At 47.2% G+C, this 11,765-nt stretch overlaps 1 protein-coding gene across 1 annotated transcript; it reads right to left on the minus strand.

Moving 5' to 3' along the window:
- Nucleotides 1-2,138: 2,138 nt before the first annotated feature.
- LOC125510263 lies at nucleotides 2,139-4,968 on the minus strand. Its single transcript, XM_048675385.1, has 4 exons — nucleotides 4,478-4,968; nucleotides 3,613-3,715; nucleotides 2,635-2,793; nucleotides 2,139-2,501 (listed from the first exon to the last, which is right to left on the minus strand). The coding sequence occupies exons 1-4, from the start codon at nucleotides 4,927-4,929 to the stop codon at nucleotides 2,340-2,342; spliced, it is 876 nt and encodes a 291-aa protein (XP_048531342.1). The 5' UTR covers nucleotides 4,930-4,968; the 3' UTR covers nucleotides 2,139-2,339.
- Between the last annotated feature and the right edge of the window lie 6,797 nt (nucleotides 4,969-11,765).

Genomic DNA, 11,765 nt, shown 5'->3' on the forward strand with positions numbered 1-11,765 from the left:
CAACCGTACGTGTGTTGAACGCGGAGGTGCCGTCCGTTCGGCGCTCGGTCATCGGTGATTTGGATCACGACGAGTACGACTCCATCAACCCCGTTCTCTTGAACGCTTCCGCTCGCGATCTACAAGGGTATGTAGATGCACTCCCCTCTCCCTCGTTGCTAGATGACTCCATAGATTGATCTTGGTGATGCGTAGAAAATTTTAAAATTCTGCTACGTTCCCCAACACTAATAACATAGCCATGTTCGACATCCCCAAGGCTTTTCTCCCGGTGATGAAGACTTGGATATACATCAGGCTTCCACGTGTCGTCAATCTCTTGGTGAACATGGACTGCAACAGGTGGGTCTATGTCTAAGAGTTCAACGAGCATATCGTACCGGGGAGGGGTTGGCAGTACTTCACCCTGAAGCACAAGATAGTGCTCTACGACCTCCTCGTCTTCAAGATGTCGAACCTCGGCTTCAAGGTCCAGATCTACAATGCCAGCAACTCCACCATCTGCAGGTACAAATGCCACAAGCACAACTTCACTTGTCTATTTTGCTGATGTTGTGTTGGGGCATCCATGTGTTTTGGTCAGAAAGTTGTCTATTTGTTGATGTTCTGAGGGACATTGGATGTCCGTGTTGTCTTCAACCCCCCCTTTGGATTTGTGCATACTATGTGATAATGACTGCCATAATCTAATGTTTTACTCTGTTGTGTTTATATGTCGTGCTCATCTGTGTTCATCATGGTCTCTACTTGATGTGCATATCGGTGGTAAGTTCACCACATTTAAAAGGGGTGATTAGAACGACAACTTGCACACAACCAAACAGTTGTCTGTTGCATCTAGTAATCCCAAAAGCACGCATGTAGATGTCCAAGCACCAGACACACAAGTGCTCGTAGCAATACAAGAGACCAAACGAGTTGCACAACATAGTTTATACCTCGTACTCAGCCAGATCCAGTTGAGCCATAGATGCGGGGAACCGAAACACGGTGTGGTAACCGGACACATCCTTGGTGTGTAGAGTAGAGCCGGGGCTGCGTGAGTACGGGCGAACCTGGCGGCAAGGCGTCGAGGAGCCCATGGACGAACTGTGCGAGCACATCGGCCACACGGGAGCACTTCGAAGTATCGGTCCACCGTGTCTTGCCCGCGCTTCTCGCGTTCCTCAGATCGGGCATGTTGCCGCTCAACTCGCTCGTGCTGGCCCTTTTTGACCGATACTAAAAAAAAAAGAACCATTAGTACCCTCGGTATGGTGGCGAACGTGGCCCAAAGTAACAGAACAGGGTTCAAACGATGGAGTTATCCAGGTTTGACCCTTTGAAAAAGATAATACCCTACGTCTTGCTTCTGATTTGTACTCAAGGTACACTACATGACAATTATCAGTTTAGAACATGGCAAATCCTTCTACGGAAGCACGGAAATGTATCTGTTTTTGCAGGACGAATCCGGGCGTTCAATGGGAATCGTTAAAAAAATTGATGCAAGATTTTTAACATTTAGTAGAGGAAAGAAAAGGCAGAATCCGATCTTGCGAACCGGGATGATGCTGCTGGATAGGACGGACCCCGACGCGACGACACGTGAACCCCAGCGAAACGATGGTTGCCCTTGCCCAGCCTGCGTCGCGTGTAAAAATCCTCCGTCGCCAGCGGCCGTGCCACCTACAGTACGCCCGACCGTGAAAACCGGCGACGACGCTGATACGATATGGTAGCGCCCGTCGGCCACAGGACACTAATCAAGTCGGTGCCCGTGGACGTACAGGCAGGGCACAACGTCACCCGGTACCAGCCACGGTCAGATCCTCGGTCGGAGGTGGAGTGACGGCAAAAAGATAGTTATAATAACCGTATCAAAACTTGTACTGCAGTATGGTTAAACTCGAGCCCTCCTTGTTGTGAGGACTTATTGTTTCAAAATTGTAACCCTATCTTACGGAATAAAACTTTCTTTCACCCGAAAAAAAAGGACAGTATTCTTGATGGTTCGGTTCAGGTTCCATCAGGGAACAACTCAGCCCTACCCTTTGCCGATCGAATGAGCGCGCGACAGACTGACAAAGAGAACAAGACCCAAAGCAACCATAAGCCTGAGGTGGCACTAAAAGCTTGAACAGCTGATTGACCGACCATTAGCAACACAGAAAACGAAACTGATTTCCCATCAATCTACGTCCAAAACGAAACAAGAGTATACACTGTTTTCATCTGGGCGCGGGGTTCCATAGAAGAACAAAATACTACTGTCGACCGGTTTACACACACAGGGCTGCTGTCTGTACAATAGCCATCCTTTGGTTCCAAACATATAAAAGGCGATTGCAATGCTTACATTACACCGAAGTGAACATCTCGATGGTCTGGCCGTGATGCGCGACGAGGGGCTCCAGGATGCTGGTCCATGTGCTGAAGTCGATGGGCGACCCGCCTCCGGGCTGGAGGAAGCCGTTCACGAAGAAGAACGGCGCGCCAGCCACCCCTCTCGTGCACCCATACTGATAAGAATGCAGCAATGGATCCGTAGTTCAGAAAGGTTTTATCCAATGGCAGCGATAACAAACGATTCAAGAAAAGATGCTTGAAGCTGGAATTTCTAACAGTGTACTCGATGCGACAAGTGAAGCTGACCTTGAAAGAAACCCTCGCTGCCATGTCCGACCTCATGTCGCTGAAACCCGACTGGAACTCGGAGACTGAATTACCCACCGCCTGGGCCGCCATCTTCGATATCTCGCCGGTCACAGCAGTGCTCGATATTGACGATGTCGCGCGGTTGGAGAATTTTCCCTGCATGTGTGTCAATTTCGACGTGTTGTCAAGAGTTGTATGAGACAGAAAAGGATGGCGGCAAAGTACCCTGAGTGCACAGCCCTAGTGCTCCTGAGGTGGTATTCTGTTTCGCTCGCCTTCTTGCTTGTCAGGACAGGCAAGGTGGATGTTGGCTGGCTTGTGTTTTTGCTATTTGCGGTGTTCCAGTTTGGCTTAAACCTTGATTTTGTAAGACTTACTTCGTAGAGCCTAAAACTGGTTTCCAGGTTCTAATCGGTTTCTGACAGAATCTGCCAATCGAGCATGACAATGCTAAATCATCGGTCAGGCACTCCAGGGTATTGACAAACTGAGCAAAAACTTTAGAGGTTCTCATATGTGTTCTGCACACATATTGGCAAACCCTGCAGCACACAGATTTGCAAGGCCACACTCCATGATATTAGCAAACAGAGCAAAAGCTTTGAAGGTTCTCATATGCGTTCTGCACACATATTGGCAAACCCTGGAGCGCACGGATGTGCAAACCCACGTAAAGCATGCACTTATATACCTATTTATTACTTGACTGTGATTCCTTGACGAAACAGAGTATGGCATATCATAAAATAAAATAACACGCACGGATACCAAAAAACTACAAAAGGAAATGCTGCAAATTGGTTATGTAACTTCAAATTTTGAAATCATGAAGTATTTGATGACACGCCCCTGGAGAAGCATTACCCATTTATGGAAAAAAAAACTTGCACAGGTAAATGATAAACCAACATAGGAGTTGCAATGAGGGAAGTATCATAACAAAGGTTACGGGTTAAACTAAAGAATGCAACTGACCTGATTCTTGAAGAACAGCTCCAGCAACGGATAGGTTGATGACGAATTCAACTTGTTAGCTATATGAAGTGCACGGCAGGCATGGTATGAATAGGTGTGGTACCTGCAGTTTTGCAGCACAGTAAAATGGTGTTATAATGAGGTGTATAGCACCTTCTGCTATAAGAATCACATTAGTGCCAGATTCTATCAAGTGAAAATGCAAGGCGAAGCACACTATTTTTTGTGACTGACGCCAGCCAATGAAATTTTACATGTTCAAGTTCAGTATAAATATCGCAGAGACCAACAGGACCAAAATCTGAACCAAATACTGTAGCACACATCTAAATCGATAAAGCCATAAAGGGCCAATGAAACAGGGCCAGATGCTAGGGAAGATCCAGCCAAATTATCAAATTCTAGAGTGTCAATGCCAGGACTATTGGCTATACCTCATCTCCAGAAATATCTGACAACCATTCACAATCCCTTCTACCGCATCTAATCAGTGGCAATATACCTCCCTGTAATCTTACTGTAACTCTAGCCTTTTCCCATGGATCAATCTCAATAGCCAGAGTACACATCGCCCGAGGACAGTCCCACAGATTTTCCATTCCCGAAAGTTACCAAGTTATAACTAATGGAATCACTTGCTGGCTCACTCAGGCCACTCATACTCAGATGAGATTTCAATCGCCTGAATTCGCAATCTCAGGAGACTGTCCCATGTAACCGTGCAGTGGGAGACTGCTCAAATGCGCTATTTTTTTCACTAAGATACAGTCCACATAGTGTGGAGCACAGAGAATCAGAGCAGCCGCTGCTAGCAGGCGAGGGGGGAGAGAGGAACCAAAGGAGCGGATGCGCGGCCGGATCTTACGGGAGAGGAAAGGGATGGACGATGAGGGAGACCATCGGCGAGTAGCGCTCGACGGCGAGCCGGAGCGGGTGCCAGGCGTCGCGGCTGTCGGGGCAGAGCGGGTCGAGGAAGGCCTCGACGAGGACGGCGTCCTTCCAGGCGGCGGCCCCGACCCCGTAGGCGAAGCCGTCGTAGCGCGGCGGCACGGAGGCCTGCGCCTGGAGGACGAGGAGGAAGCAGGTGCAGGAGGCGGCCAGCGCGCCGGCCATGAGGAGCCGCCGGAGCAGCGGCGCGCGCTGCGGCAGCAGGGCCCTCGCCATGCCCATTGCTAACGGTTGTCGTGCGGCGGCGGCGCCGCTGGTGGTGACCGCGTGGGCGGCTCTGCTACCGTGGGCGGAAGTCAACCGCGCTCCGGCGGCGGTGGTGCGAGTGGGGAGGAGAACGGAAGGAGGACACGATGCAGTCGTCGCCATCGCACAACAAACTTAACTTGATCCAGGGGAGATATTTTTCTCCTCCGGGCGTTTTCGCTGGGATGACATGTGGGCCGCACTTTGGATACTAGATGATGCCCCGCACGTTGTTACGGAAATATTTGCAATATTTCAATGAGATTTTGATTATATAGAACATGAATTCTTGAAACAATAGTTTCTGAAAGTATATAAGAATTAAATGTAAATAGTATAATAAAATGAAATTTTACATGCATGCATGTTGTAGTGGATTTTTAATATGCATAGTTGCATGTTGAGGTGGGCATTTTCTTATGCATGTTGAATGATGAGGTGGTATGCTTGCATGTTGAGAAAAATACCTTAGTGGGGGCTAGCTATTTAGATATAGAAGATTCCCAATTGAATGGAATATGAATGTGGATTTTGTGTTGAGGGAGCACATCTCACTTATATTTTAGAGAAAAAGTTCAGAACTGGGTTAGAAACTTAAAAAAAACATAGATATAGGACTTGTCTTAGCACGACAACTTTCTAACTCTCTATTATAACAAGTTTTGCTTGGCTTCGGCGAGAGAGAAGCGATGATAATAGTGAAAAAATAAATAAATAGAAAGTTTCCCTGAATAAAAGACATTAGAATGAGTCATATGGCTGCAAAGTTCCGTGAAGAATATTGTCTTATCCGTGTGTCTTTCCTCCAAGGAAAGACGGCTAGGTTTTGTGCCTCCTGTCGGCAGCGGCAGCGGCGATCTGCCACGTCTCTTGTGGCCATAGCGCCATGGGTGCACGGTGAATCCCGACCCTTACCGATGGGATGGCTTTGTTCTAAGTGCTTTTCCAAGTTTTATTAGGATTTGTGTCATATTCAGGAAAACGAGACGACGGCGGCTTTTTGAAGATGGAATAAGGTTCTCCACGCCTATCCCATGTTCCAATGGTGCATCTATCATCATCGGAGGGCGTGTGGAGATGTATTTTCGGCGAATCTCAAGAGATTAGGTTGGTGGTTGTCTTTGGTGAGGGATGTATCTGATGCACCAAGACAATTGGTGCTACCAGTGCACCGGGCGTCCGTTGCCACTAAAAAATGTTCGAAAAATCAGGAAAAAAATAGTGCACTGACACAACATAAATGTATGTTGTCACAAAAAATTAGATCAATATTCGAAACATTGCTCGAGATAAAAAATAACAAATTTGACACTGAATAGTACATAACACAAGTTGAGCTTCAGTTTGGGCCCATTAGCACATTGATGTCAAATTTGTCAATTTTGTATCTTGACCATTGTTTTGATTTTTGATTTGAATTTTTGTGACAAGATACATTGATGTTGTATCGATACATTAAATTTTTCCAGATATTTTTTGAACATTTTTGAATGTGCAACGAGGTCTGGTGCACCGGTAGCACCAATTGCCTTGGTGCACCAGATACGTTCCCGTCTTTTGTGGATCTGCTCGGATCCGGTCTTTGTTCATCTTTATTCATGTATCTTTCAGTTGGATCCTTTCGATATAAGCTTCTCTTCAACGACGGTTGTTGTTCTGATGTGTTGGTCCTATGGGGCCTTAGCACGACAATTTTTTGACTGTCTACTACAACAAGTTGTGTTCGGCTCCGGCGAGGGAGGGGCGATGACGATGGCGCGCCTTCAACTCGCTTCAGTGCTTGTAGTCATCGCTAGTTGGCCTACGAACTTGATAGTAACCTTTTATTATTTCCAATGTTCATTGTACTGCCATGATTGAAGATTAATAGATTGAAAGTTTCTTGCAAAAAAAATTTGTAAAGAAAAATCATTCATTCTTGGTTTAGATGAAAAATGAGTGGGAAGATAGAATAACATTTTTATGAGAAAAAAATTTGAATTTATTATTTGTGCACAAATCCCAAATGAATTGGGAGATAAAACTTGAAGGGTGTGTTCCAACGCTCAGTAACCAAGTCTCAATCTGCTCCGGGCCCCCGAGTAGGAGGGGGCCCCGATGGCTTGGTTTCCCCCGGTTTAGCCCATCTGCCCGTTTAACAGATCGTTAGCCCATGTCTGTAACAGATCGAGTGATTCTCAATAAAAAACGAAAGGAATCCTAACAAATTCATTAATTCTCGGCTTGCCCCACGCGCGCGGTCTTCTCGGCTCCTACTTCTTCTCTTTCCCAAACTGGCAACGAATGAGCCATGCCAGTGCCAAGGTCGACGGCGCGCCGCTGGATCTAGTTGTGATTTTCCGCTGCTGAGCGGGATTAATGGAGGAAGGTAATTCGATTTTCCAGATTCCATCAACCTACCACTCAACGGAAATCCCCTCTTTTTATAGCTTTGGCAGATTGCTCGTTTCCTGCAGTTAATCCTCGTACATATTTATATCTTTCTCAGACTCCGATTTCCTGATTTCCTGTATTGATTGGGATTAGAAAAGGAATACTCAAATTTCTGTTTGTGACTCGTATGCAGCACCAAAAGCTTTCGATTTCTCATTTTCTTGCCATGATCCAGGTACCTTGTTTAGTGCCCTTTTTAGCATTTTTATTTACTTAGCAGTGTTCTTAATTTATTGGTTTGGGTGCTAATTAGCAAGATTGCTGTCTATTTGAAATTTTTTATCTGGAAAATATCCATCTGACATTGAGACCAAAAACAAGCATATGAGTTGATTGAGTTCCAGAAAGGAGCTATTGACATTTTTTAGAATACATACAAGTACTTTGATTGCTTCCTGACAAAAAAGATGGTACGTTTACTGCTAGGACTTCTGAGATATTAGCATTAGTTACTGTTGAAGAACAAAACCTAGTGAAAAACAATAGGAAGATAAAAGTTTGAGCAGGCGGGGACGTGATACTAATTCACATAATAAAAAAAATGTAATTGTGGATTGACAAGGGCGACCAACTTTCAGTGTGAACGTTTATGATTCCCGGTTTTCAGAATATTCAAGATGAAAGTCAAACTAAATTATAGTGTACACAGTATTTATTTGCAATTGAAATAGAAAATATATGTATGTGTTTAGGTGGTTTTAGGGTCCCTCATATTGTCTTGCTCCGGGCCTCCGAAATCTCAGGACCGGCCCTGCCAACCAGGAACAAGTTTAGTATGATAGTCGACCTAACTACCAACCCTCGTCCTTTTCCTTAGTGGCGGCTAGGGTTTACAACTTCTCTCCACGCACCACCAGCGAGTTCGTAGATTCGCTGTAATGCCCTTGATGCGGCTATATCTCCCACGTGTCGAAACACGATTTAGAGGCATAACCGCATTGAAAGCAATGTCGCAAGTGAGGTAATCTTCACACAACCCATGTAATAAAATAGGGGAAGAAGTTACATAGTTGGCTTACAATCGCCACTTCACACAATTACATGAATAAAGCATTACATCATCCAAATACAATCAAGGTCCGACTACGGAACCAAAATAAAAGAAGAACCCCAAATGCGACAAAGGTCCCCGATCGACCCCAACTGGGCTCCACTACTGATCAACTAGAACGGAAACAACACAAAGGACAAGATCTTCATCGAGCTCCTCCTGAGCTTGGTTGCGCCAACTGCACGGTCTCATCGGCACCTGCAAGCTGGGTTTGGAAGTATCTGTGAGCCACGTGGACTCAGCAATCTCGCACCCTCGCGATCAAGACTATTTAAGCTTATGGGTAAGGTAAAGGTGAGAGGTGGAGCTGCAGCAAGCGACTAGCATATATGGTGGCTAACATACGCAAATGAGAGCGAGAAGAGAAGGCAAAGCACGGTCGAGAATCTATGATCAAGAAGTGATCCTAGAACAACCTACGTCAAGCATAACTCCAACAACCGTGTTCACTTCCCGGCCCCCACCGAAAAGAGACCATCACGGTTACACACGCGGTTGATTCATTTTAATTAAGGTCAAGTTCAGGTTTTCTACAACCGGACATTAACAAATTCCCATCTGCCCATAACCGCGGGCACGGCTTTCGAAAGTTCAAATCCCTGCAGGGGTGTCCCAACTTAGCCCATGACAAGCTCTCACGGTCAACGAAGGAATAGACCTCCACCCGAGACATTCCGATCAGACTCGGTATCCCGGTACAACAAGACATTTCGACAGGGTAAAACAAGACCAGCAACACCGCCCGAATGTGCCGACAAATCCCGATAGGAGCTGCACATATCTCTTTCTCAGGGCACACTCAGATGAGCAAGACGTCGGGTAAGCCAGCCCAGAGTTGCCCCTGGTGGCCTCGGACATCGCTCGGTTGGACCAACACTCAGAGGAGCACTGGCCCGGGGGGGGTAAAATAATGATGACCCTTGGGCTGGCCGACCCAAGGGAAAGAAAAAGGCTAGGTGGCGAATGGTAAAACCAATGTTGGGCATTGCTGGAAGAGCTTTACTTAAGGCGAACTGTCAAGGGGTTCCCATTATAGCCCAACCACGTAAGGGACGCAAAATCCGGGAACATAACATCGATATGACGGAAACTAGGGCGGCAAGAGTGGAACAAAACACCAGGCATAAGGCCGAGCCTTCCACCCTTTATCAAGTATATAGATGCATTAATTAAATAAGATATATAGTGATATCCCAACAAGTAAACATGTTCCAACAAGGAACAAAACATAGCCAATCAACGGTTTGCTAGGACAAGGTGGGTTAGAGGCTTGGTTCAACAATATGGGTGGCGTGATAAGCAAGTGGTAGGTATCGCAGCATAGGCATAGCAAAAGAGCGAGCAACTAAGCAAGCAAAGATAGAAGTGATTTCGAGGGTATGGTCATCTTGCCTGAGATCCCGCAAGGAAGAAGAACGAGTCCATGAAGAAGACAAACTGAACGTAAACGAACGGGTCCTCACAACGCGACGTTATCGGAACCAACCCGAAGAAGCAAACACCGGAAAGGAAGCACACAACATAGTAAACAACCACCACATAGACATGGCATGATGCACAAACAATTATGATGCATGTCCGGTTTAAAGAGGCATGGCATGGCAAAGTGCACAAACAATCCTACAAATTAAGTGGAGCTCAATATGCAACTCCGTTGCATATTGACGAAACACCACATGACTTATTTAGTTCTCTCTCGTTTATGTACCCAACAATATTAAATGTTGTTAAACATGGAAAGAGGGTGAAGCAAAGTAAAACTACCTATCTAGTCAAATTTAAATGAGGCCGGAAGCAACGAACAACATTTCCGGTAAATCCCCATATGCATATTTTAGGTTTGGTACTGTTCTGCCCTAAACATAATTTTAGAGTTATTAAACATGCAAAACAAGTGCACCATGTTAAACTAGGCAAAATTCTACCCCATTTACATATAAAGTTTGTTAGATTCGGAGCTACGGTTAATTAGTTATGAATTAAATCATTTTAGCATGGCATAGGAGCAAATTTACACAAACAGCAATTTAATCATTTTAAACATGGGTGAAAATGACAGATTATGAAACTAGACAGAAATCTAATCATATTTCATATATAACTTATTTTAAACCGATGCACCATTTGTGAGTTATTAAATGAATGAAATGCAAGGGTTTTTCTGTAAATTGGCGTTCACAGGGAAAATAGGAAAAACGATCAGGAAAAAAAACATGCGTTGGGCCGAAATCTTGCTGGCCCAACAGAAACACGTGCTGGGGCTGCTCACTTTGGGCTGAGGGGAGGATGGGCCGGCTGGGCTGGCAGATCTGGGCCTCTCGCTGGAGCGGGGCCTTGGATCGGGGTCAACGCGACCGAAGCAGGGGAAGCAGGGCGTGCGGCTTGGGTCGCTCGAAGCAGAGGAAACTAGCAGGCGCTGGCAGCAGGTCGACTCCGCGGGGCGAGGCGGCTGCGGCGGAACTTGGCGGCTCCGGCAGCAGGGGATGGAAGCAGGGGCGCGCCGCGGGCGGCTGGACGAAGTGCGCGAGGAGGCAGGCGCTCGTGCCCGACCTAGCGAAGCAGGACGGCGGCGGACTTGGCGCAGAGGCTGAAGATGGCGGCGGGGTCGATCTCGACTGGACATCCATGGCTGGCGGCGCCATGGTTGGAGATGACGGCGCTGCTGGATGGCTCGGGCTCCTGACGCCTTGGTCGTCAGGGTCCTGCGAGAGAGATGTGAGGTCAGGAGAAAGAAGGAAGAGAAGGAGGGACCGAGGGAGAGGGCGCGGGGTCGGCCTGGGGCTGCTGTTGCGGCCGGCTCGAGGAGAGCTGCTGGTCTCAGGCGCGTGAGGAGGGAGGAGCTCGAGCACGAGGGTCCTGGTGACACGGTCGCCGGCGACGGTGGAGGCGCTGCTCGGGGACGAACGAGCAGAGGAGGGGAAAAACGAGGAGGAGAGGAGTCTGGCTGTGGTTGGTGGATCGGGAGGGGATGGATCCCAAGGAAGAGGATCGGTGGTGGCTGGTTGGCTCGGTGAAGAAAACGAGGGACTTGGATCGGGGAGGATTTGGATCGAGGAGATGTGGTTGGCTGAGGGGATTTTTGGATCGGGAGCAATCCCAAGGGAGAGGGTGGCGGCGGCCGACTTGGCAGGGGAAAGATTTGACGGATGGGACGGCATCTAGGGTTAGGTGTCTATATATAAAGCACTGGATTTTTGGTTAGGGGCTATTAGGACCCTTCGATCGCAATCGGACGATCGCGAATAAAATAGCTAGGAAGTCCAAATAAGAAAATGGTGACGTTTTGTAGACGTTTGGGGATGATCCGATACAACGGTGGCGACAGCTCGGTTCGGGTCCGGGACAATTTCCGGACGCGCGCGAGGGGTCGGTTGAAACTTGTGGGCTGTGCAGAAGGGCTCGAGTTGAGAGAAGAGAAGAGAGAGAGGCCCGGCAACTGTTTCCGGAGACCAAAAACGTCCGACGTTAGACCGGC

Source organism: Triticum urartu, chromosome 5, assembly GCF_003073215.2.
Source record: "Triticum urartu cultivar G1812 chromosome 5, Tu2.1, whole genome shotgun sequence".
Taxonomy (NCBI): Eukaryota; Viridiplantae; Streptophyta; class Magnoliopsida; order Poales; family Poaceae; genus Triticum; species Triticum urartu.